The following is a 26,202-nucleotide window of genomic DNA, read 5'->3' as shown; positions in this document are numbered from 1 at the left end:
GCAAAGCAAATTATCAAATTGTTAGTGATTGAGAACAATCGCCAAGTGGAAGTGTTTAAGTTTAACATTGAAGATTAGTTTTTAAGGTATGTACACAAAAGTTATTATACTTTAATTTAATTTTTCTAATAAGATTAATTAAAATCTATTACTTTTCACAAAACGTGTAAAACTATTTTTATTATACCAAAATGAAAAAATGTTTAATTTTTAAAAATGTATAACGATAATTGCATATGTAATTAAAAAATATAAATATCTTAGTTGTATTTTATACTGAATTTTTTGTGCAATTGCGATAATTTTTGTATTTCAATTTTGTGTTCTATTTATGTAAAAATAATATTTATCTGGTTTTAATTGAACTTATGTTAATTTATTTTGCAGGTAAAATGAGAACTTTTAAAATAATAGCTGTGTTTGCTATTTTTCTTCTTGTCGAAGGAAAACAAATTAAAAAGCGGCAAATAGCAACAACTACAACAAATTCTCGCATGCGTTGCGTCTTGCTTCAAGTTTGTTCACCAGAAATTCAACAGACTCATTGCATTCCGGGAACACCTGGATGTATTTCAACGCCACCATTTTGTATCCCTGGGTCACCAGGTTGTAATTTGACACCACCTGTATGTATTCCTGGTACACCAGGCTGTCACTTGCCATATCATTGCATTCCTGGTACTCCAGGATGCCATTTGCCCCCAATATGTACACAAGGAACACAAAATTGTGGGAGGACTGCTGTAAACTGTATCGGTGGATTTTGTACTGGCGGAGTAGGTTGCATTTTAGGTACACCAGGATGTCAAGTAGGAGGGTATTCTCATCAATTTTTAATACCACAACCACAACCGCAACCGCCAATTTATATACATCAGCAGCCTTGCCCATCAAATAATCCACACTGTCTTATTTATCAACGAACTCCATCTCAAGTATTTGTTCAGCCGCCACAAGTAATTACAAAGGACGTACCTTATCCGGTACCTGAAATTGTTAATAGGGTGAACTATGTTAAGCAAACAGTGCCACAACCATACCCAGTTCCAAATGTAGTTCATGTTCCTGTAGACAGACAAGTAGTCATTGAAAAGCCAGTTGTTAAATATGTGCCCCAAGATGTGCCTGTCTACAGAGATCGACATGTTCCCCGGGAAGTTATCCAACATTATCCAGTAACCGTTATTGAAAGGGTAGACGTGCCTGTAATCACTTATGTGACTCGTCCTTCGACCGAAATAGAGGAACAGGAAATTGAAACTAATATTTCAAATAATACCAGCTCCAGTGATTTGAAGAATGACGCTAATAATAGAAACATGGTCAATGTAACAATTTCTGTCAGCAACGTTAATATTAACAACGTAACAGGAGCAACAGATCTACAAACTGACATGAAAAACAGTGAACAATCATCATCACAAATAAGTCAATCTACAGAGAAAAAATGTTGTACGGTGGTAGGTCCTACTCGATGTGAGGGCGGGAGTTATTGTCGAAGGACGAGGTATCAGAGATGCGGTTCATTTTGCGGAAACTCCAGAGTTATTATGCTAAAGCAAAGAACACAGCCAATATATATTCCTCAACCAGTTCCGGTACCTCAACCATACCCAGTACCGATGCCGATGCCTCATCCTGCACCAACTCCTGGTTCCAGATGCTACGGTTTGAACTCTTATCCATATTTCGACTGCAGGGGATGTAAGTAGATAAAATTTTGATCACTAAATTTAAATCTATTACACTGTCTTTTAGCACTTAAATTAATTTGCTATTAATTTTTTTCAGCATGTTCTAGCTGTGCAGCATCTGGGGGCAGTTGTAATGCTAATTGTTACTCCGACAGTTATTCTGATGATTTTGTTGACTATGAATATGAGGAAGACTATTGCGAAACTCATGGTGGACCAATGTGTTAATCTAATGCTGTTTTCTACTACTGTTAAAATATTATCATATAGTTTTATATATGTTTAAAATTACAATTCTATCACCAATAAATGCACTTTTGTATAATAATAAAAACATAACTTTGCTATACTATCAGCAAAGAAAAATCGTTTGTTTCAGCTTAATTAATTTTTTAGTAAAGTTTTTCGTTTTTCTTATACAAACTTTATTTGTATTTAAGATTATAATTAGAATTCAAATAATAATTATCAAATAATAAAGAACATATTATAATATAAATACAATATTGATTATAAATTATTTGAAATTTTATACAAATGTTCTTCACTTATGTATTGTATCTGAAATTTAACAAGCTATATATTTATCTAGTTTTTTTCAATATATATAAATAAATTTATAACTTTATATTAATGATGATCTTATTTAATTATATGCCATCAATTTGCTTAAATAAAGGTATTTAAAATTGGGCTTCAAGTTGCTTAATCAATAAACATTGTAATCTTGTGTTTTTAATAAGAATTTAACCTTGAAATTAAATAAGGAATTATTGAAAAATAAAAAATAATGAGAATATTATACATTCCAATAAAAAATTCTAGAAAAAGTCCCATAAAATTTTCCTTTATTGTTATATAACTGGTCCAACTTATGTTTATTTAATTGTGAACTAGTCAGCATAATTACTGACCAATATTTTCCGTTTGGTTATAAATTTTTGAAATCGTTATTGAATTGCTCTAAAATGTAGTTGGATAAATGTGTATATATAGAAGAAATAAGATTTCTTTTGATTTCAGTAAAAAAATCTGTTTAAAACTTAATTACCGAAATATAATTATATCTCTTCAAATATTCAAAAATAGTTATGACCTTTAGCAACTTTACTAATGGCAAAATTGCGGATGTTTAATACATTACATAATATATATTTGGAGCAAAAAATTTCATACCAGATTATGATATCAGAATAATTTATAGAAAAAAATATTGAAGATAATATGTAACTGTGTGATATTTGTGTGAATTAATATTTGCATGTGTAAAATATGAGATCTAATTAATAGAATTTTCTTATATGTTTTTTTTATAAATTATCACTAAAGTGTAGTTGACTTTTATTTTTTATCTACTGGGTGATTCTGAATTATTGATGGAACAAAGTAGTTGCATTTGTGTTAGAAATACTAAAAATTACATAGGTAATTTAGACATAATTCTTTCTAAATTGATTGTTTGGCGTTTGAAAAAATACAATTATTGTGTAGTTTATTAGTTTAAAATAATTAAATAAATTATAAACATTATAATTTAGAATCACCCTATTATTACATTCACACAAAATCCAGAAATTGTTTTGTATGATTTAATATCGAAATAGTAGTGATTAGGGAGTGTAGTTAATATTTTAGTGGTATAAATCGAATTTTATACTTTATGAGTTCATTTTTAGTTTTTTTTATAAAGGTACGAATTGATTTCAATGTATTTTTGTTTATAATAACAATGATAAAAAATGATTTTGTAATGTTTTTTAAAGCCAAAATAATCCTTATTTTAATACTTCAAATTTTTTAGAATTTAATACTCATATTTGAAGAATATATATCATTTTTTACTAATGAATTCATGTATATTATTTTTTTTAGAAAATGAATACAAAAGTATTACTATGGATGTTCACACTGACTCTAGCTTTGCTTGTCCATGGCAAAGAAATAAAAAAACGCCAAATATATACAAATAGTTGGAGTAGTAATACTGGCTGCAATTCTGGACGTTGTCCTCTCACATCGGCCACGACCAGCTGTTTTCCTGGTACCCCAGGTTGCGGCCTTAATGGATTATCAGGATTTAATGGAATTTCTGGGCTACCTTTATTATCTGGATATTCAGGACTTTCAAATTTGCAATCTTATTCTGGATATAATGGGCAGTCTTCATTTGTTTCACCGTATATTGGACAAACACCACTGATTATCAATCAACCCACCCCTTGTGCCCAAGGCTCTACGGGTTGTCGGGTTGTTCAAGTGCCAAGTCCTCCCCAGGTAAATTATATATATATATATATATATATATACTATATATAAATATATTGATTTATTTTGAATTTGTACTTTTTCTTTTAGTTTATTGCTTCTCCACCGCAAATTCAAGCCCGTCTTGTACCTTACCCTGTAACCCAAGTCGTACCCAGAGTCGAGGTTATCAAAGAACTGGTACCTCAGCCTTATCCAGTACAACAAATTGTGCATGTTCCAGTTAACAGACCTGTAATTGTACCCAAAGAAATTACACAAGTAGTGCAAAGACCAGTGGAAATAATCCGAGACCGTCCTTACGATGTAGTAGTCCAAAAGCCTTATGAAGTTAAACAAAAAGTTTATGTTAAAGTTCCACAAGAAATTGTTATAAGTTCTAATAGTACTAAAAAACCTGAACGAGTTGTAGATAATACAACTACAAATAAGAAAAACGAGAAAATAGATTCAACTCTAAAAACGGACTCACATGGCTTTGTTAATGTCACAATTTCCGTGAATAATACTAATATTAATGATGTTAGAGAACGTACTGATTTAAAACACGAGGAAAATAAGAGCAACCAAGTATCTGAAAAACAAAAGGAATCTTCTGATAACAATTGTTGTACAGTAGTAGGTCCCAATCGTTGTGACAGAAGATCTCATTGCCGAAGAACTAGATATCAAAGATGTGGATCTTTCTGCAGGAATTCTAAAATCATTTTTTTGAAACCAAGAGTTGAACCAATTTACGTGCCACAACCAGTTCCCGTACCACAACCGTATCCTGTACCTGTACCTCAACCACAGCCCATGCCTGGTTCTAGATGTTATGGGGTAAATGCATACCCATATCTGGATTGTAGAGGATGTAAGTAAAAAATAAAATGCGTTATTTTATTAAAAAAATTTATGTATAATTTAAATTTTAGCATGTTCAAGCTGCGGAATCTCCGGGGGCAGTTGCAGTTCAAGTTGTTACACTGATAATTATTCTGATGATTATACCGATTATGAAGATTTAGAAAACTACTGCGAAACTTATGGTGGTCCAATGTGCTAGGCAATAGCAGATAACAAAATTTTTATAATGTGTAAAATTTCAACAAATATGTTAAATATTTGTTTCACATTTTTTCCAAGATCTTAAGTATAATTCACGTGTAATCAATTTTTCTGTAATTCATATATATTAAAACCATTAAACGAAAAAAAAAACAAATATCTTTTTAAACTATTTATTTGTTACAGATTAATAAACTTTAAATTGAATTCATAAAATAATAAATGTTTTTGATCTCAATAAAGAGATTGTCTTTATTCTAAAGAAATAGATCATTTGATCATGCATAGAAACTTTACCGTTTATCCAAATAGATATTAAATATCGTACAAAATTATGTTAATACATTATCTTAAAGCATTTACACAAAAATGTTATTAGAAATAAATATATAATAATAATAATACACAAAACGCTTGTTTTATCTGATTTTCTGTAATAAGAAGTTAAAAAGATAAGTCTAAAAAATAAAATAAATTTATAAATTATATGGTTTTATTTCTATATATCGTATAAAATTAAAATTATAATATATGTTTAGATAAAAATAAGTAACGCTTGTGCTTTTTCAAGAGTGATTTTCCAAGTCCTCATTCATTATAAGATGGATATTCTCCAGTTTCAGGTTCCCAAGGTTTCCGATGACTTCTCATAGCTTCATGGTGCCTTGGCCTGTGGTGTCTGTGATGGTGCCTGCTATGCCTTCTAGAATGAGGTAGCCATGGAGGATCTCTGCGCATGGGATGGTATGTTTCTATAATTTCATCAACTTGTTCTCCTTCCAAATTGTTCGATTTGTCGATATTGTTAGTTTCTTCTATTACTTCACCATCTTGTAGCTGTTGCTGAAAGAATAACAAAATTCGTCAAACATGCAAACATAAATATTATAATTAAATTGAATATATGAATGAATAAAAAAGAAATGCAAATCATATGCGAACCAATTTTAATGAACTCTGAAATTTGAAAATATATTTTACTGACCTGTATTATTGGCTGGTTTAATTTATTTTTCATATACGGATTTTGGGATTGCACTGACGCGCAAGGTATGCTTTCTCCTGTACTTTCATTTCTAATCGTGCAATTACTGTTCCCATACGTTTTATTCAACGATTCATAAAATTCCTCTTCATCCACATATTGAACAGTTTCATCGTCTTTAATTTGAGTCTCATAATCATAATCTGCTTCCCTATTGTAACCGAAATCCGGAGGATATCCGAAGGGATTAATGAATTGATTTCCAAAGCAACCAAAAGGCCCGCATGCAAATGGGAACATAGGTGGCTGATGATAAAATCCAGGCTGATAGAATGGTCCATGGCGATATAGAGGTCCTTGGTCATATCCATCGTCGTAACAACCATCACAATTGGGAGCAGATCTACCTGCGTGGTAAGAATAATATCCATGGCCATAATGGTCGTAGCATCCATTGCAGGATCGTTCTTTTCTGCCTCCACAACTTACATAAGGCCAGGAGTGTCTGTAGCTGCAAGAAGGACGTGGCTGAGGTACGTAAACCACACCATTGTTACAGCTTCGACCTCGACATCTGTGGTTTACATGAATTACTTTTGAAGTACACTGGGGTCCACATGCCCTGTGACGAGCATGTCTACAACTAGTTCCTCCACAACTTTTAGGTTGGACAGCAATACAGCAACTACCATCCTTGTTGGCACCTAAACCCCATTCACCTCGACCGTAAGTACCATTCAAATTTATGTTATTAATATTAGTACTGTTTATACTCGTAGGAACATTGACTATGTTGGTGTTGTTTACTAAGTTAGTCAATTTTATTACAGTTGTTATATTATGGCCAGTTGCAGTGTGGACATGATTTAGTGACCCAGTTTTATCATCTATTTGTGTATTACCAGGATGTTGTACATAGACATAACTTGGCCCAACGTTTCCTCCACACGTATATGGACACTGGGCCTGGCAATTTGGTGTTGGGCAATTATTAAGGCAATTGCTATATTGGAGCTGGCATTGGCTAGGATGTTGGGGCAGAATATACGGCTGGCCGACGCTGAATTGAGGTATGACCTGAGATGCAATTTGCGATTGTTGTGGCGGATTTTGCGCAGTTTGTGCAAATGGACATACCTGTCTTTTGACGCGATTCTTAATACATCGCACGTAAGCTCGGTAGTCCTTTTGCTGACATTTCGGTCGTTCTTCGCAAGGTTCGTCAGAATTTATTTCGTTTGATAAGCCATCGTTTGCCCATACACCATACACGGCTAGTAGTAATAACACATATCTCATCTAAAAAAAATACAATTATAATTAGAACAATAATTTTATATATGCTGCATAAATACTATAACATTGATAAAAACCACAAAACTTAATTTTATATTTCAAGAACAAAATTAACTGTGATCACTATATGTGTAAAAATGATTTAACCCTCCGTCGGTCGGATATTTTTTCATCTTCGAACGGTCGGAAAGGTCTGGCTAGACCACCATTCATTTTACATGCATTTATATGGGATAAATGAGTTTTTGGTGTCTTATATATTAACGATTATTAGTAGTAAATATTTATAGTTTTGATTTTTTCTTTTTCTTACCGTCTTTTGCATGTGTTGAGCTTGCTTATAATAAAAATATTACATATTATATTATATAAAAAAATCAAAAAATATAAAAAAATCGTTGCTTTTTATGTTATTTTTCTGTTTTATATCAATGAAAAACAATATTTATTCTTTTTCGGCGCCTTTGAAATGAATGTGTGCATTACTCATCCGATTTTCAGTGTTTGCGATTACCAATAAGTTTGGTAGGTTTTCAAGGAACTCTCGTCATGAAAATACTAACATTCATGTTACAACACATAGCAAAGAATATATACAACCATAGATAAACAATTTTTCAAAATAACTACTTCACAATTAATTTATTTTAATTGTACGATTACTGCGGTTCATCCTAAGTATGATTTATACCAAACTGTTTTTTACTTTTAATTTATTATAAAAAAAATTATACTGTACTAGTTATATATAATAATTGCATTTTTAATTAAACTTAAAATTTAGTTTAGTTTTAAATTTCAATTGATTTAATCTATTTTTACTAATTATCTTTTAAAAATTACATTTATTAAATAAAATATTTTCTCTCGGCCTTCAAAGTGCACTTTTTCATAAAACCAAAATATTTCCAATTATTATTATTATTAATTTAAATAATAAAATAATTTATTATTTAATTTAATTTTTATCATCGTATCACTATGATTTTATTACGGAACGACAAATCGTTGTATACCTTAATTTTTTATGATGCACATCCAAAGAAGTTTTATTCTACAATGAAATCATTGCTAAGACTAGGTACATCAAAAACCCTTTGTCACACCTACAAGTAGATTGCTTTCCACGGTTTCGAAATAGTTCTTTCTCATAGATAAGTAAACTTACAAAATTACCAAATTGTGCTTTAGAGCAGTGCTTACAAATTGGATATCTTATTGCAAATATGTATTTTTCAAATAGTACGTGAATTTGAGAAAATGTATGAAACGAAAGTTGTTTTATGATCTTGTTTTATGACTTGGTAAATAGGATGAAAAATCAACTTTCGTTCGGAGTTTACCTAAAGAGCATTGCTTCGTGGCGAAAGCTTCAATATAAGTAGAATTATATTTTAATATAACTATTTAAGTAGTATATTATATTATTATTTTACCAGAGTGTGTTTGCAATTATGTATTTCAATATATGATAATTTTCTCAAAAAAAAATCTACGTTTTCGGGATGTGCGATATCCCTTTCTTCAGGAACAATAAAAATAGGGAACAAAATCTATGCACTTTTATAATTATTTAAAAATTGGAAAAATTTGCTTTTCATCTTTGAATCTAAGAATATTTTAATTAAACCAAAAATAACATTGTACATTCACTCACTTTTTAGTGAGTGTTTAATTTAAAAAAAAATAGTTTCAAAGGTAAGAAGTGAATTCCTTCAAACTATAAATAATTAAAAATGGGTATAAATATATATAAATAATTTTTGTTTGTTTCTAATAGTTCCTGAAGAAGTGGGCTTCCATATGTTCAAAATGTAGAAAATATTTATGAAGGAATTATTTTTTTTTTGTTTTGAGAATTATCAATATTCGGTTTTCATTATATATAGTTGCAATAGTAGATATATTATATATTATTTTATGAATAATTGCAATAATTTTGTCAAAAAATAAAAATAATTGTGCTGAATAAGCGGGGTGGTGAATCTCTCCTCAGAAATCATATTGAGACTCTTAAAATTGACTTAAAATCCAAATTATGTTCTACTTAAATTTTATTAAGGAATTCAAGACAGAACTAGAATATTATCTGTTTACAATTTAATAACATTTTAACCGAATGTTTTCACATTATTTACCCAAATTTGTTTCTGATTAAAAGGTATTTATTCAAGATGTTATGTTGGGTTTCGAAATTAATTATCCTTAAACATTTTCTTCAATGCTTCAGGAGGTTGTACATCATCAGGAATCGTGGTTCTATTCAATGATGACCTAAAATCTCAAAAGATAACAAATTCCATGCACTATTTGTGTCAAGCTGCGTGTTTTATACGATTTTTTTTCTATGCAATGGCGCAGTTTAGATAACGGCTCTAGTTCAAATATTTCGTACAACTTAAAGTGAATGAATGAAATATTATAGATTATGAGATTTGGAAGAATTGAATATTATCTTGAGTAAATAAATTTTTATTTAATCTACTCTGAAACTACAACACATAGGAAGATAACAATAAATGACTATAGTATTTAATTTGTTGCCTTGTGGGACTGGAATATGAGAAAATCATGAAATATCAAGAGTAATAAAATTTGTTGGTAAAAATTGCAATATTTTTTATTGATATTTTTTCACATTTTAAGATAATTATATTTTAACACAAAATCTGATTAACGATGATCTGCATTATGACGAATGAGTTTCCACAAGATATTTATATGAATCCTAAAAACAATAAACACGAATAAAGCCATTGCATTTCAATTGTTGTTTATGAGCAAATAAAAAACAAATTTAATTTAAAAAACGACTTTTTATTCCATTTATTTCCAAAAGTATAATTTTAATCATCCTTCTTATAAATAAGAACCGTAGCGTCCGAATTGGATTCTTTACGCCCTAAATGTGTTTTCCTACTTCTGCCCATATTCCGTTTTTCAAAAGCATCATTTCTATCTTCAGCAAATCTCATTTCTTCTAATTCAATTTGTTTCTTGGCCTCATGATTACGATGTGTATATATGTTTTTCTTGTGCACATCATGATCACAAGAATATCGTGTTCCATTTCTCGAAACAATCTTACATTTTACATCAGAATTGGAAACAATTTCATTACTATCATAATCGTATTCTTCAAGATCTTCATCATTTTCATTTTCATCATATTGTTCGAAGTGTTTACGACGTCTATTCATATGATATTGCCCATAACCATAAGGGGCCATCATGAACATTGGAGGGATAGGATATAGTATGGGTTGGTAGAAGATTCCGAAAGCCATCGGAGGCTGGTGATAGTAACCAGGCTGGTAAAATGGCCCGTGGCGATATAAAGGCCCAGATTCATAACCGTCATTATAACAGCCTTGGCAGTTTGGTTTTGGACGATTGGCATAGTAAGATTCGTAGCCATACCTAAAACAAAATCAAAAATGATATTCCAAACAGTCGTTGAAGGTATCTTATATCAATTCTTACCCATAATGATCATAGCATCCGTAACAGTACTTTTGATCTCTTCGATAACCACAATTTACGTAAGGCCAATTTTTTGAATGAATGCAGGATGGAGAATCTGGCTGAGGAATATATATTCTACGTTTTTTACAATTTGAGCCATGGCAATGCCAATGAGAATGGTCGTGCACAACTTTAGCATTGCACTGAGGACCACAAGCACGTCTTCGGGCATTCTTACATTGACCATAATGACAACTGTGTTTATAGACAATTGTGCAACAGTTAGTGTTTATACCTGAATTGTCTAAAAAATAATAAATAGATAAATTAAATATTAGTTGTATATCAAAAATTTAAAAAAAACATACCTTCTGATGTCGCCTCAGTGTCGTTAAAATTTATATTATTAATATTTGTATTATTAATACTTGTGGGCACATGCACAATATTCGTATTGTTAATAAGATTGGTCAACTTAATAATCGTTGTAACATTTTGTTTTTCATTTTGGACAGTTTGGTTCTGTTGTTGCATGTTGCATACAGCTGGTGGACCGTTGCATACCGGTTGCAAGCCGTCATGTTGAACAACATGTACTTGGCTTGGCGGTTGAAGAGGACACGGAGGACATCTTGCACTGCAACCGGTTGCATAAGTGCATGAGCTTATGCAAAGTGCATACCTTGCTTGACAATCGGGTCCTGAGACTTGGTAGTCGTAGTAGCATGGGGCTTGGCGTTTACTTCTGGCATGCCCTGGAAAGGTAGGATAAAAAAAATTAAAATCAAGCAATAAAGGCTTAAGGGGGTTGTTCTTTTTTTCTTACAAAAAATGCAAATTATTTGTTTTTCTCGAAATGTATTTATCATAGAGACATGCGTTTTTTTAAACAAAAATTACAAAATCATAGAATATTACGAAATTTTTTTTTCTTTTTTTTCGCTATCATTTTTTAATCAGGGGGCGACAAAGTCGGCCTTGCAAAATTGATCTCTTTTGCGGTGCCACAGATAAATCCGTTGCGCATCGCCTGAAACGAAAAAAAAGAAACTACGTTGAAGAAGAAGTTTGAATCCAGTTCCCCTACCAAAATGAAAGAAAAAAAGCAAGAAGGGAAAAAATGGCAGCTATTTAAACAAAAAGGGTTGAAAAAGGCCTTTTTTGGGGCGAGAAGCTTCGCAAAATTTTTTTGCGTAATGTTATCAAGTTGTTTGAGGTAGGGGGACTAGGTATTGCAGCAGTGAATAAATTAAAAAAAAAATGCAAGTCGATTCGACTTGTAGTTTTTTTTTTTAATTTGTGGCACCGCATTGAAAAAAGACAATTTGAGAAAAACGTATTTAAAGTTTTTAATATGATGTACTAAATACACCATTTAATTTAATGTACTAAATACACCATGGTGTTCAAAGATGCTGACATATTAAAAAAGTCATGTGCATGAGGTATTATAATGAAAAAGAGAGCAGCTGGCATACAATAGCTCCGGAGCGATGAAAAAAACGGTTTCAGAGGATCATACATATAGATATATATATATATATATATATATATATATATATAACTTCGTCAAAAAATAGATATTGAGATGATTTTTTTTAAATAATTCTAAGGTTTATAGCTTTCATAATATCAAAAAACCTCAAAATCGAAAAAAAATAAATAAAAACCGAACAACCCCCTTAATTTCAAGTATTTAATTGGCAAATTCTGAAGACAACCTTTGGCGAATTAGTATAACATTGACGCCTGGAATATACATTTACTTTATTTCTGAATAATTTTATCGATTATAATATTTGCCAGATGATATATTTTTTTATTATTATTGAGATATTTTCTTTATTTTTACTTGATACCTGTTATGCATTTTATATAAGGGTCATTCTTTTACAAATCGTACGGATTTTGGTAAAAAAAAAATGTGACATTTTAGAATTGGCTGAAATTTTTTTTATAGATATTAGGCATAAAATCATTTGACACGTATTTCAGGATTTTGCCGGCAAAAAATTTTTTTTGGTTGATATTTACGATTGAAATATTGCCGATTTTCTCAATTTTTATGAACTTCCTCTGCATTATTTTAATTATCTTCAGTTGTGTTGATCAGATCAGTATTGTTTTTTTTTATTATATTCATTATGAACTCAACTTTGAAGTAATTTAAAAAAAATAATGTTTTTGCAATTATTTTAACAATAATAACAATTGATTGTTTACATTGGTTTTACATACGGGCGCCCCGACTTAAATCGATTGCGTAAAAAACCATATTGTTTCTTTTTTTATCTACTTTAATATTATTTTTACTATTCGATGGCATGGCTGTTACATCGGAAGATATTAAATGTTTTCGAGCGCAAGTCGCGCCGCGCGTCCCTTTGAAAGACGCATCGCGCGTATTAAATGAGTACAAGTACTATTTTTAACTAAAATATTTTACAATTTCGTTACTGAAAAAGAAAATATATTGTCTAAAATATGTAGTAGTATTTAATTGTTGTTTTCGAAAGTGCTCCCAGTGTCCTGGCCTAGAAAATTTGATCACAGAATTAGAAAATATTTTTGAGAAAAATTATATTGACGAAATTAGGTACAGAGAATGGACTAACGTTGATAGAACTATGTTGCAATTAATGATATCCCCAGTAGACAAATATCTACAAAAATTGCAGGCCACTTTGGAAAAATTATTACATTCATTTCTTGTAAGAAAACAAAATGAATTTATGACAAAAAAGGGAAGAACTATCACAGAATTAATGCATCGTAGTGTGTGATTTTTCAGAAAATAATTTATGCGTTGTCCAAGATGCTGCTCAAGGATTTTATTGGAATAATAATCGGGTTACGGTGCATTTAAAATTTATTACAAAGATAATGACGATAATGTTCGTGTTAAAAGGTTAGTAATTTTTTCAGAATGTCTGCAACACGACACTGTAGCGGTTTAAATGTATTTGAAAAACATTTAGTTGAATTCGTTGGTAAAGAATTGAAGCAAATTACAAAAATCTTATACTTTTTTGATGGGTCGGGTGCGCAGTACAAAAATAAAAAGAATTTTGTAAATCTTACTTGCCACGAAAAAGATTTTGGTCTGGTTGCAGAGTGGCACTTTTTCCCAACGTCACACGGTAAGGGCGCTTGCGATGGATTTGGTGGAACCTTGAAAAGGCTAGCTGCCAGAGCTAGTCTTCAAAGAGCATCAAATCCAATCCAAACGCTAGAACAATTATTTGAATGGGCAAATGAGTCTCTTTGCAACATTTCTTCGAAATATGTAACCAGTGAATAATATATTGTTGCCGATAAAAAATTGAAGACAAGATTTTAAAATGCAGTCACAGTGAAAGGCACCTTGAAATATCATTGTGTTATACCTTGAAAAAAATAAAGTGCGGGCCTAAAAACTTTTCTTTGCAAAAAGAACGCGATTCAACTGTTTTTCAACTTGTTAACGTTGTGACATGGAATATATATTATGTAGTACATCAAAAGAAGCTATATTATATAAACTTAATTATAATGCAATAAATGAATTATTTTTTAATCGCATTCTCTTGTATTTATTTTTTAACGAAATCAAACCTACCCAATACAATTAATTTAACTTTTGTTCATATTCCAACGAATAATAAGTTTTAGTTTATCAGTTTCAAAAATATGAGCATTTTGTATAAAATATTTTCTACAACATATTTTAGACAATATATTTATTTTTTCTCAGTAACGAAATTGTAAAATATTTTAGTTAAAAATAGTACTTGTACTCATTTAATACGCGCGATGCGTCTTTCAAAGGGACGCGCGGCGCGACTTGCGCTCGAAAACATTTAATATCTTCCGATGTAACAGCCATGCCATCGAATAGTAAAAATAATATTAAAGTAGATAAAAAAAGAAACAATATGGTTTTTTACGCAATCGATTTAAGTCGGGGCGCCCGTATGTAAAACCAATGTAAACAATCAATTGTTATTATTGTTAAAATAATTGCAAAAACATTATTTTTTTTAAATTACTTCAAAGTTGAGTTCATAATGAATATAATAAAAAAAAACAATACTGATCTGATCAACACAACTGAAGATAATTAACATAATGCAGAGGAAGTTCATAAAAAATTGAGAAATCGGCAATATTTCAATCGTAAATATCAACCAAAAAAATTTTTTGCCGGCAAAATCCTGAAATACGTGTCAAATGATTTCATGTCTAATATCTATAAAAAAAATTTCAGCCAAATCTAAAATGTCAAGGTATGGTTGGTGTACGGTTTGTAAAAGAATGACCCATAAGCTGAATATTCAGTTTGAGGACATCGTTCTTTACTGCATGGTTTCATCGAAGGCAGGCAGTTTACACTCGCAAAACCAACCAATACACATATTGTGATAAATAGCAATATATGTAATCTGAAAAATAATAATTTATTAGTTCATGTATTTGCTAAAAATATTAGCTATAGATAATTTGATAAAAACTGCTCGATTTTGTTTGAGATCATAAAATATTAAATTTGTGTTTCAGGATCTCTTGCTAATTTGATTTTGATATACCCTAAAAATTATATTAATTTATGTTAGATTTATTACGTTTGTTATATTAATTTCAAGATGAACAAAAAATAGGGCCATGACTATCATGTGACATCACTATCAGTACTTTGATACGGAAAACAAATATTTTCATCAGAAATTAGTAGCATAGAAAAATGGGTTACAGGTACATGCAATATCCTGTCATAAAAGATTATCAAATTGAGATTACAAATATTTGTAACATGATATAATTTGTATTTGTCTAGTGTAATTAAATAGTAATAAAATGATTACTTTAAAATAAATATAAAACAATGTAATAAGAGTAGGAATTATAACTAGCATGGGTTTTCTGTTACGATATAATTCTATATTTCGAACTGACAAAATTTTATTCTTGTGAAAGTACTGTAATATTTGATTACTAAGATTTTTTTACATAAAAACTATAAAATCAAAGCAGAAATTTTTTATATATCTTATCAACAATTTTTGTATTGTTTCTTATAACCATCATTGTTGAAATGTAATACAAATTTTTATATCATATTGAAACTTCATAAATTATACATAGATGCTTATCGTTCTAAATAATCACTTTTAACAATGTTCTTTTCCATCAATAATCATTTAAAAAAAATTTATACGTTATTAGATTTTAAATTAACACTCTATGAAATAATTAAAATTTTGGGATTCCTATCGGTTGGTTTAACCGAATTCACGAAAAACTAAGCACAATATTGGAAATTAATGTTAAATAATTTAGTAAATTTACGATATAAAATTGATTTAAAAAAACATCGGCTTTCATTCACATCCAAGGATGATTAGTAATAGTACTACTCTGTTCTTAAAGTTATTTATTATATAAAATTTGACATGATGTTTATGAATATTTATATGTATATATATATATATATATATATATATATACCTATTCTCTGCCTTATTAAAACAATTCAATATTGGTGACTTACCTCATCTTAAAGTCCACACATAAACGTTTAAAATCTAACTACTGCAAATAATTTTTTGGATATAATTTTGCATTCCATTCACTAATTTTTATCTAATCTAAGACGACAAAATAGATAATTTTTAAATACATATCTCGCACTATGTATTTTCATACATTCAATAACAATTGTTCCCTTGTAGATTTCGCCATAACCGTAGGTACAGTAAAATATGCTCGAATTCTTTGTGAGATAAAGAGGCTTAAATTAAATAAATAAAAATTGTGCAATTGAGCATAATATATGGCTATAGAATGCAACGATTGTGTTTATTAATAATGAGTAGAGTATAGTATTCTAGACATAATCTATTTTGTATTAAATTATGAAGTCTGTACAAAACTTCAAGTTATGCTTAAACTTTGGGTTACCTGATAAAAATTACAAATCATTAACCAACTTTTTAGTTAGTATAATCTAAAATTAATACCTGAGTATAAGCAGCTTTATTTTAAATTTATTCAATTCTAAAACTTAAATTTAAACAATTAACAGTTTACATAGTTTGTAACAAAAAATGAATAATATATTTATTTTAATTTTAGGTTTGTATCATCATGACTTGTAACTTCAAAATGCATTAAACAATTTAACAACATAATAAAAGCAGCGTCTAAAACCTAGGACGTAGTATTTTAATTGCATCTAAATTCTAAATTATTGCGAGAATATATTATACGATGTTAGTTTATTTTTTATAATAATTATCTCCTCCATTCTGATATGAAAATGTGGGAGCGTACGAAGTCCTGTATCTTCGACGATTTCTACGAAAACCATTGAAGTTATTTCCATACCCATAATTTCCATAGTAAGCACTAAAACCTGGATTTCTGTAAAAATTGTTAGGTTGTGGATTTCTGTAGAAAGAAACCGGTCTTTCATTAGGATAGTAGGCATTTGGTTGAGGATATCGAACTCTGTGACCAGGATATTTATGGTGAAACCCTGGCCTATGGTATGGCCTTGGTGGACGAACATTGTGATATGAAGTCCCTTGATCAAATTCAGTATCATATACACCTTGGTCAAAGTTATCTTCACCTAAAATTAAATTGTTTTATAATAATTGTTTATGTCTTCAAGTCAAATGGATGATATATTTAAAAATATAAAAAATGTTATATTAATAATAGCTTATTAATTTTCATACTGAGTGGACAGAGTGGTAAGAAAGTGTGTAATCCAGTCCAGGTAAGTCGAAAGTTATAAATTTTGTTTATAAAAATAGTTTTAAAAAATTAATAAAATCAATTAATTGCAATATGTATTAACAAATATTACCATTATTCCATGGATAACGTGCACCTGGTGTTCTTCCATAAGGTCTCTCTCTTGGTCTAATTGGCACAACCGATGGTCTAGGATGCCTTTTACCAGGATAAGTTTTTTCATGATGTGGGACGTTTGCGTAGGGATGTGTTACTTTCTTTTTAGGCTTTGAAACAGGTTTTGGATTATCTAAATCCGTTTGGAAATATGCCTCTTCGCCATTTTTAGGGTTGTGACATCTACAAATAAAATAAATATTTTATTCAAAGCGTTAAAGAAAATAGATTTTAGGAATATTTTTGGTATATATATAATAGACAAATATCTAGACAATATATTACATGTATATATTATTTAATATTATACCTTTCGCCACATGCTTGTAAAACTTGAGTCTTGCAGGTGTAAACACCGTTGTTTTCAAGACAGTGTCTTTTTTTGGAAATGTAACAGCAATCAGTCTCGGCATCAACATCTTCTACTGAATCAGAGGCTGGTTCTAAAGGTGGATAACTATTTACACGGCGATTTTCGTCCTTACAGGACACACAATCATTATTTCGATAAGTATACCCAGTCCTTTGAACACTATGAAGATTTCTCAAACCAAAATTATTATTCACATTATTGTCATTTATAGAAACTGGAACATTGACTACCGACGATTTATTTTGAACAGTTTCTACTTGCAAATCGTTTTGATCTTCTGTTTCAGCATTTTCGGTATTTTCCGAAACGTGAACACTTTGCACTTGAATTTCTTCGTAAGGGGTAGCTGGTCGTTTTTCTGTGTAAGTTCCTGAGTTATTTGTATATGCTAAATAAATTTCAGCATATGATATACCCAAGAGACAGAAAAAAATAGAGTATGTTAAAAGCCTCATATTAGGAGTTATTTCTGAAAACGTAAATTAAGATTTATTTTATTTGTATGAGCATATGTTTCTGCTTGGCATATGCTTGTTATAGTATTATTATTTACCTTTGCATAATTTTTTAGATTGAAATATTACTCCTTGATGCACTATTTACGGTAAACAAATGCACGCTTCTTTATCATAAACTATTTTAAAAAATAATATGATAAGTATTACAAATGTTCAAAATTTGTTGCTCTCAGTGCTTGATGTGAAACTCTGTCGCGGATTCAATATATGACGTGACATTTGTTAATTATATCAATTTTTTTAGTCGATAAATATGGTCCACTTCAAACTCTAGACATGCTATCTATATTAAAGTTCAAATCAGGTTAAATTTGCATATATATATATATATATATATATATATATATATATATGAATATATATATATATATATATATATATTTCAACATTGATTTATTTTAAAATTTTATCTTGTAGGCATGTTTTATATATATATATATATATATATATATATATATATATATATATATATATATATATATTTATAATATATATATATATATATATATATATTTATATGTATAAATGTATATGCATATATGAGAATATGTATAAATATTTTGAAATACATAGAAGAAAATACGTTTACTATACTGAGACGTTTTGCCTGAATATTGTGGATTCAATAATAATACCGAGAATCTAAGGTATTTCTCTTCTTAATTAGTCTAATAAAAGGATTTCTCTTGAAAATGAGATCATTCCAACTAACGATTCTGCATCATTCACCTATTTTATATGTATATTTATTAATATATTTATATATGATTTTTATATGATTTTAATATATTTATAAATATTTATATATATTTTTTAAAATTTAACATTTATAAATATATATTGTGAACACATTTATAAATTACTCGGAAATTATATTAATGTACACATAAATGTATAGTATATTCACAAATTATTTTACTTAATTTTGAATTTTTTTCTTGCAAAAAAACGGCCGTTTTTGCATTTCCGGCACAATTTCCGGCCGTTTTTTGCATTTCCGGAACAATTTCCGGATATTTGACGTATGCAGCAAACTTCAAATAATAATAAGAAGTGCTACCAACAACGAAGAACAACGAACTGTCAAATTGAGCAAATTGAGGTTATGCCGCGTGTGGAAATATTGACACAATTAAAAATATTGCTCAATTAAATATTACTGTCAGAAAATAATTATTTCTGTTTGAACAAACATTTGTAAAGAAAGATTGACATCATAATTATCATATTCTGTTTGCACAAAATACAAAACAACTTCTATTATTTTTTAGCCATTAGTGCCTGCAAATTCTGTTACAATGTCTGAATCAGCTACTGAATCTGGCGGAGTAGACATTGGCCACAGATTAATAGCAGTCATGCAAGGCCATACAAATGGATTACCCGATTCTGAATTAGTTGCTCAGCTACCAGATTTAACAACAGAGCAACGAGTTGCTGCTATAAATAAACTACTGCAACAAAATTTAATAGAAATTCTTTCCAAAGGCAAAACATTATTATATAGACTAAAAGACCCTACCAAGCAAAATGCTGTTAAAGGAGCCGACAACGAAGAAAAAATAGTATATGGAATTATAGAAGAAGGTGGTAATAAAGGAATTTGGATTCGTGATATTAGATTCAAATCAAACTTGTTAATGACTCAGTTGAATAAGATCCTCAAAAGTTTAGAGAATAAAAAACTTATCAAAGCTGTAAAATCAGTTAATGTAAGTAGCTACTACAATAAGCTCATTTTTCAAGGTCTGCAATTATCTTTTTGAAAACAATTTCCATTTTAGGCAAGCAAAAAGAAAGTGTACATGTTATATAATTTAGAACCAGATAGGTCAATTACCGGAGGAGCGTGGTATCAAGATCAAGATTTCGAATCAGAATTTGTAGAAGTTCTTAACCAGCAATGTTTGAGATTTTTGGTTGAACGAAAAAAGTCTTCAACAAATATTAGTGCAGGTCCCATAGCTGCACGAAATGTAGCATTTACTTCGGTTAAAGATGTACACAAGTTCATATCGGAATTAGGAATCAGTAAGGTAGTAAACTTCCAATTTAATAATATTATTATTACTATATATAATTTTTTCTAAATGTGAGAAAACTGTAAATATTTGTATTATATTTGTACTTTTATTATGGTTAATTTGGATTTAGTAAATCTGGAAATAATTATTATGTTTTATTAATTTTGCTCAGGTTAATTTGGATTTAGAAGATCTAGAAACAATTTTAAAAACACTAGTCTATGATGGAAAGGCTGAAAAAATAATATCCGTTGATGGGAGTACTTTATATAAAGCTATAGATGGCTTGCTGCCAGATCCTGGTCTTTCAGCTGTCCCATGTGGTCTTTGTCCAGTCATGTCAAAGTGTTCAGATATTGGTTCTATTACACCAAAAACTTGTGAATACTTTACAGATTGGCTGGGATAATAAAAGTTTAGAATTGAATTAAAGCAAAGATTATTAAATAATTTGAGCTGATGTTATGATATGTTATGACAAAACTAAATTATGTTAATTGCACATATACAAAATAGGTATAGATTTGAGAATTATTTAAGTTGCTAGGCTGTTGTTTTTATCTTTAGAATTAAAAATATTTATTAAAAAACCATAAGCATACTCTTCTTTTATCTATGATCATAAACATGTATGTGGTGTACTATTTTTCTATTAATTCAGTTATATTTTAACATAGGATATAATGTTTGTAATGAAAAAAAAACGTTTATGAATTCAAATAACATTGTAATTTCCTATAACAATTAAATTTGAATTCATATAAATTTCATATATTCAAATTTACCAGAGTAATTCTTATTTATATTTCAAAGTAAGATGGCCACACTGTAGCATAATGGCAAATCACTAATCAAAGCATAAAATTTATGGCAAAAATAAAATGAAAATATTATCTTTCAAATAAAATTATATAAAGTTAAATAAACTCAGCCACATCTATTACTCTTGTCGAAATTGATATCTATAACAAATAATTACAAAATGCCACGAGGTAAGATTCTGGGAAATGTAATGTCAAAAAGTTATACATATATTATTTTATTTTAAACTCACATTAAATTGAAATTGTTAATTTTTTCACTGTGTTTTATTATGTTATTATATTATTCAGTAATTATCCTTAAAGTTAATGTTTCGTATTAACATATTTTTATTGCGAAGTTAACCTAACCTAATTTACGCAATTAATAGGAAAATATACCAATCACAAAGGGCGTAACAGGCATTTCACAAATCCAGAAGAGTTAGAGGAACAGAGAAAGCAAGAAGAACAAAAAAGGCAGTAAGTTATGCTTTCTAAACTTAAATGGAAAATGTAGAAATGAAAAAACTATGTTTCATTTGGTTATAAAGGAGTTTTTCTCCATTTTAGATGGCGTAGGGATCATGGAAACGAATCAAGTTCTGAGGAAGAGGAAGTAGCCAAAAAAGCTGCAGGTGATAAGAAGAAAGCCCCAGGACTGGAAAGCTCTGATTCAGAGAGTGAATCGGAGACTGAATCTTCAGAAGATGAGGTTCATATTTCTTTCTTCAATTGTTCTTATATTTTTCAATAATACAATTTGTATTTATATATTACTATCATAATTCAGAAGGATAAGAAGAAAGGTGTATCTGGATTGATAGAAGTGGAAAATCCTAATCGTGTTCAAAAAAAAACCAAGAAACTTTCTACTTTAAATGAAACATTAACTGATAGCAAACCACAATTGTCAAGACGAGAAAGAGAAGAAGTTGAGAAGCAGAGAGCGCAAGCACATTACCAAAAGCTTCATGCAGAAGGCAAAACTGATCAAGCAAGATCTGATTTAGCAAGACTTGCAATCATTAAACAACAGCGTGAAGAAGCAGCTAAAAGACGCGAGTTGGAGAAGAAAGGTAAATATTATGCATTTTATATGTTGATCAAAAATTTTAGACAACACATAAATTTTTGGTCTCAATTGAAATTCTTTTTTTTTCAGAGAAAGAAGAAGCTGCTGCAAAGAAAAAGTTAGCCCGATAATTGTTTTTGCAATAACATTTCAGGATATATTTTTTTTAAGCCAGAATGAACAGTTTTGAATAGTCAAAATATTTTTTTAAAATTAAAGTTTAATTTCATGGACTGTACAAGAAATACATATACAAATGTTGTGATAGTTGGAAAGTAAATATATATATATATATATATATATATATATATATATTCAGTGTCAGTTAATAAGAATGTAATTAAATAAAATTCAACTATTAGTTTGCCAAACTATATATGTAGTTTTTTTCACATAATCAATGAAGAATTGTGTTCTGTATAAACTTAGTAAATCAAAATTGAAATGTAGCTCAAATACTAATAATTTGTAAAGGCATTAAACAAATTTGCTTCAATATATAATCAGTATTTATTAATGTACTGCATTAATATAAATATGGTAAATGATAAAAACTAATTGTTATATTTAAAGTATCCTTATTCAGAATTTTATAATAAAAATTTATTATACTAAAAAATTGTCTTTAATACTTTGATACAGTAAATTGAAATTTTACCAATAAAAACTGGCCTTTTTGGCCAATAGTTAATTATTTTATGGTGGATATGACCAGTATTTTAAATAGTTTATTTTATGGTGGAAATGGCCAGTATTATAAGTAGCTTATTTCATGGCGGAAATGACCAGTATTTTAAAAAAGTTTATTTTATGGTGGCAATGGCCAGTATTTTTAATAGTTTAATTTATAGTAGAAATGACCAGTATTTTAAATAGTTTATTTCATGGTGGAAATGGCCAGTATTTTAAATAGTTTATTTTATGGTGGAAATGACCAGTATTTTAAATAGTTTATTTTATGGCGGAAATGGCCAGTATTTTAAATAGTTAATTACTTCATGGTCGAAATGATCAGCATTTTAAATTCTATTATTTTTTAAAATAATTTCAAAAAATCTGCAAAAAGGTAGTTGTGGTTATAAATGTCATGATGACATTTTGTATAAAATAACCAAAACAATAAAAGAAGCACAAGTGCATTTAGCAGTTGTATTAAATCAAATCATTATGCAGGGTTCTGATTATAATTCACACAGGTATAAGTAATTTTTCATAGCCTAATGCTCTGATTATATATTTTCCTAACCCCCATAATATAATTCTTTATAGATTAGTACACCTAGACCTGAAAGGTGCTCCTCCAAAAATATCTTATTTTGAACAGGTATTGCCTGAACATATTGTGTCAATATGGCCCATTATTCTATTTACTTACTAATATTACTTAGCTTATTCCAGTTTTACGAAATTGGGGTGCTACCGGCATATTGCTGGAATGGGAGGATACTTTTCCCTATCATGGTGAGCTGATTGAACTAGGCTCATTATCAGCGAGTTCTCAAGAAAATGGATTCCCATACACTGAGGACAACGCTAGAAATTTAATTTCGATTATTGAAAGCAATGGTTTAGCTGTTGTAAGTATAATATTATGCTATATATATATATATATATATATATATATATATATATATATTTCGTTTATTTATTTATAGATTCCTTTGATCCAAACTTTTGGACATATGGAATTTTTGCTGAAGCATGAAAAATGGTATAACTTAAGAGAAGTTGATAAATATCCTTCTTCAATATGCCCTTCACATCCTGAAACATTACCGGTGATTAAGAAAATGCTTGATCAAATTATTTCATTTCATCAAAATTTACAATACATCCATATAGGTATACATAACATATGTTATGTCATACAGAGCCTGATGTATATATATATACATCAGGCTTCGTATGATTACATTTGAATTTATTGCTTCATCACTTATTAATATTCTAGGTTGCGATGAAGTTTGGCACTTAGGATTATGTCAAGACTGTTCTAATGCAAGTGAAGACAATCCTCACAAAAAATATTATTTATTTTTAAATCATTTGGTTGCAGTTGCAAATTATATTAAAACGTTTCATCCTAATATTACAATTATCATCTGGGATGATATGTTGCGTTCCATACCACTTGAAATTTTGAATAGTAGGTGTAATTTAATTTACTGTATTAATTTTAATCTTTGTTTGTAAACTGTGAAATTTTCTTATGATAGAGTATAATATCGGCAACTTAGTGGAACCTATGGTTTGGTGCTATTTGCCTAAAGAAGTATTCAATATTGATGGCCAGTTATTAGAAAAATATCATTCGGTGTTTCAACACATATGGATTGCCAGTGCTTTCAAAGGAGCTACATCCAGTTGCCAAGTAAAATGAATAAAATCATAATATGAAGATAAAACTATTGTTATTGTTATATATTTATAAATGTATTTATTAATCTAATATCTTTCTATATAAATTCTTTTAAATTCCAGATAATACCTGATAAACTATATCATGTGAGTAATCATCAAGCTTGGCTTGAACAACTTACAAATTATAGTTCAATTAAGTCGTCTCTTCGGGGTATAGCATTCACCGGATGGTCGAGGTAATATAATTTTCAAAGATTACATATGTATATATATATATATATATATATATATTATGTTTGAGTGTGTATAATTTCTGAATATAATTAGATTTGACCATTATGCTACATTGTGTGAACTATTGCCAGTTGGATTGCCATCACTTGCACTATGCATGAAGACATGGATAAATCGAGGTTATTCATCAGAAGTCTTAGAGTATGATATAATTATATGCAACTGATCTTATATTATTTTATTTTACATACTACTACTACTACTATTATGTTCTATTTTATGGACAGGTTTGTTGAAGCGGAGTTGGGATATCAGAAACATTCACTAAAACTTGAATCAGGTGACACAGCATGTGTGATGCAGCATTTAAAATTTCCAGGAAGTCAAATTGCTATTTGCATGGAGAGCTTGTTCAAAATTCGTCATAGAGTGAATGCATTCTTATTGAGCGATTTGTTAGTATATTACTAATTCCAAAATAATAAGAATTTAAATAATTATATCTATGTATTTTAGAATACAAACTTGGATGAATTCTTGGCAAATAGTACACAATTATACCAATCCAATGCAATTGGAAAGTTTAATGCCTGTGATACATAGGTAAGTTTTTCTCTTAAGTTTTGTACAAATGTTTTACAATAGCATCCTAAATAATTTCTAATACTTTTAGTATTCTGTATGATATTCAGGGTATTGAAAACGACTTATTTAATAAATTGAGTGAAGTCTTTTACCATCCTACTGTTAGAGAAGTAATTGGTACATTAATTGAACCGATAAAAACACAAGTGTTATTATTGAAACAAAATTGTTATACACAGCTTAATCTTCCTCCAAATTGTAGAGCATTAAAATTATAATCTATGATTCAAAAATTGCCTCAGATTAATAAATACTGTATACATGTAGTATTGATTACAAATAAATATTTTTTATAATTCTTGGTATAATTAATTTTATTAAATTTGTATTGCACTGAATGTGCATTTGTTTTATCTAAGTTAGTCAAATATTTATAAAAAAAAACTGTCATTTAAATGGAATGATCAAAATATGAAAAAATTATTAGTAACATCCAATTACTGAATCTGGTCAATTCAGGATGAGCTTTTTTAATGTGTTCTGCTAAGAGGAAGAATCTGATTAAAACAATAACAAAGGTATA

At 29.2% G+C, this 26,202-nt stretch overlaps 5 protein-coding genes across 6 annotated transcripts; 4 read left to right on the top strand and 1 right to left on the bottom strand.

The window, feature by feature from the left end:
• Positions 1-392: 392 nt before the first annotated feature.
• Positions 393-1,922, top strand: LOC113373472. The gene is made up of 2 exons (XM_026613766.1): positions 393-1,704; positions 1,792-1,922. Exons 1-2 carry the CDS (start codon positions 393-395, stop codon positions 1,920-1,922), a joined length of 1,443 nt encoding a protein of 480 aa, XP_026469551.1.
• Positions 1,923-16,949: 15,027 nt separating this feature from the next.
• On the bottom strand, positions 16,950-18,703 carry LOC113373093. Its single transcript, XM_026613415.1, has 4 exons — positions 18,576-18,703; positions 17,960-18,491; positions 17,606-17,832; positions 16,950-17,365 (listed from the first exon to the last, which is right to left on the bottom strand). The coding sequence occupies exons 2-4, from the start codon at positions 18,475-18,477 to the stop codon at positions 17,010-17,012; spliced, it is 1,101 nt and encodes a 366-aa protein (XP_026469200.1). The 5' UTR covers positions 18,478-18,491; positions 18,576-18,703; the 3' UTR covers positions 16,950-17,009.
• A 903-nt stretch (positions 18,704-19,606) lies between these two features.
• LOC113372874 (probable DNA-directed RNA polymerase III subunit RPC6) lies at positions 19,607-21,108 on the top strand. 2 transcript variants are annotated; one of them, XM_026613213.1, is made up of 4 exons: positions 19,607-19,737; positions 19,812-20,252; positions 20,325-20,576; positions 20,737-21,108. In XM_026613213.1, exons 2-4 carry the CDS (start codon positions 19,839-19,841, stop codon positions 20,971-20,973), a joined length of 903 nt encoding a protein of 300 aa, XP_026468998.1. In that variant the 5' UTR covers positions 19,607-19,737; positions 19,812-19,838; the 3' UTR covers positions 20,974-21,108. The 2 variants fall into 2 exon arrangements, with proteins under 2 accessions (XP_026468998.1, XP_026468999.1); XM_026613214.1 differs by lacking the exon at positions 19,607-19,737 and having other exon boundaries at positions 19,749-20,252.
• A 287-nt stretch (positions 21,109-21,395) lies between these two features.
• On the top strand, positions 21,396-22,700 carry LOC113372600 (28 kDa heat- and acid-stable phosphoprotein-like). Its single transcript, XM_026612958.1, has 5 exons — positions 21,396-21,556; positions 21,757-21,847; positions 21,938-22,079; positions 22,158-22,443; positions 22,530-22,700. Exons 1-5 carry the CDS (start codon positions 21,547-21,549, stop codon positions 22,568-22,570), a joined length of 570 nt encoding a protein of 189 aa, XP_026468743.1. The 5' UTR covers positions 21,396-21,546; the 3' UTR covers positions 22,571-22,700.
• Positions 22,701-23,517: 817 nt separating this feature from the next.
• LOC113373016 (hexosaminidase D-like) lies at positions 23,518-25,911 on the top strand. The gene is made up of 11 exons (XM_026613353.1): positions 23,518-23,635; positions 23,709-23,763; positions 23,828-24,016; positions 24,095-24,281; positions 24,391-24,585; positions 24,656-24,810; positions 24,921-25,036; positions 25,128-25,235; positions 25,322-25,489; positions 25,551-25,637; positions 25,708-25,911. The coding sequence occupies exons 1-11, from the start codon at positions 23,607-23,609 to the stop codon at positions 25,895-25,897; spliced, it is 1,479 nt and encodes a 492-aa protein (XP_026469138.1). The 5' UTR covers positions 23,518-23,606; the 3' UTR covers positions 25,898-25,911.
• Positions 25,912-26,202: the final 291 nt, after the last annotated feature.

The sequence above is a fragment of the Ctenocephalides felis genome, unplaced genomic scaffold, assembly GCF_003426905.1.
Source record: "Ctenocephalides felis isolate EL2017-DRISC unplaced genomic scaffold, ASM342690v1 CF-g0.4_SCAFFOLD_01604, whole genome shotgun sequence".
In the NCBI taxonomy this organism is placed as follows: domain Eukaryota; kingdom Metazoa; phylum Arthropoda; class Insecta; order Siphonaptera; family Pulicidae; genus Ctenocephalides; species Ctenocephalides felis.
This window is presented reverse-complemented; position numbering and strand designations above follow the sequence as displayed.

Coding starts and splice junctions, on each gene's coding strand:
- LOC113373472 (XM_026613766.1), top strand. CDS start 393: ATGAGAACTTTTAAAATAATAGCTGTGTTTGCTATTTTTCTTCTTGTC. Junction 1,705..1,791: donor ATATTTCGACTGCAGGGGAT/GTAAGTAGATAA, acceptor AATTTTTTTCAG/CATGTTCTAGCTGTGCAGCA.
- LOC113373093 (XM_026613415.1), bottom strand. CDS start 18,477: ATGAGGCTTTTAACATACTCTATTTTTTTCTGTCTCTTGGGTATATCA. Junction 17,833..17,959: donor TTACAAGCATGTGGCGAAAG/GTATAATATTAA, acceptor TTTTATTTGTAG/ATGTCACAACCCTAAAAATG. Junction 17,366..17,605: donor ACGTTATCCATGGAATAATG/GTAATATTTGTT, acceptor ATTTAATTTTAG/GTGAAGATAACTTTGACCAA.
- LOC113372874 (XM_026613213.1), top strand. CDS start 19,839: ATGTCTGAATCAGCTACTGAATCTGGCGGAGTAGACATTGGCCACAGA. Junction 20,253..20,324: donor AAGCTGTAAAATCAGTTAAT/GTAAGTAGCTAC, acceptor TTTCCATTTTAG/GCAAGCAAAAAGAAAGTGTA. Junction 20,577..20,736: donor CGGAATTAGGAATCAGTAAG/GTAGTAAACTTC, acceptor AATTTTGCTCAG/GTTAATTTGGATTTAGAAGA.
- LOC113372600 (XM_026612958.1), top strand. Junction 21,848..21,937: donor CAAGAAGAACAAAAAAGGCA/GTAAGTTATGCT, acceptor TCTCCATTTTAG/ATGGCGTAGGGATCATGGAA. Junction 22,080..22,157: donor CTGAATCTTCAGAAGATGAG/GTTCATATTTCT, acceptor ATCATAATTCAG/AAGGATAAGAAGAAAGGTGT.
- LOC113373016 (XM_026613353.1), top strand. CDS start 23,607: ATGCAGGGTTCTGATTATAATTCACACAG. Junction 24,017..24,094: donor AAAGCAATGGTTTAGCTGTT/GTAAGTATAATA, acceptor ATTTATTTATAG/ATTCCTTTGATCCAAACTTT. Junction 25,490..25,550: donor GCATTCTTATTGAGCGATTT/GTTAGTATATTA, acceptor TATGTATTTTAG/AATACAAACTTGGATGAATT.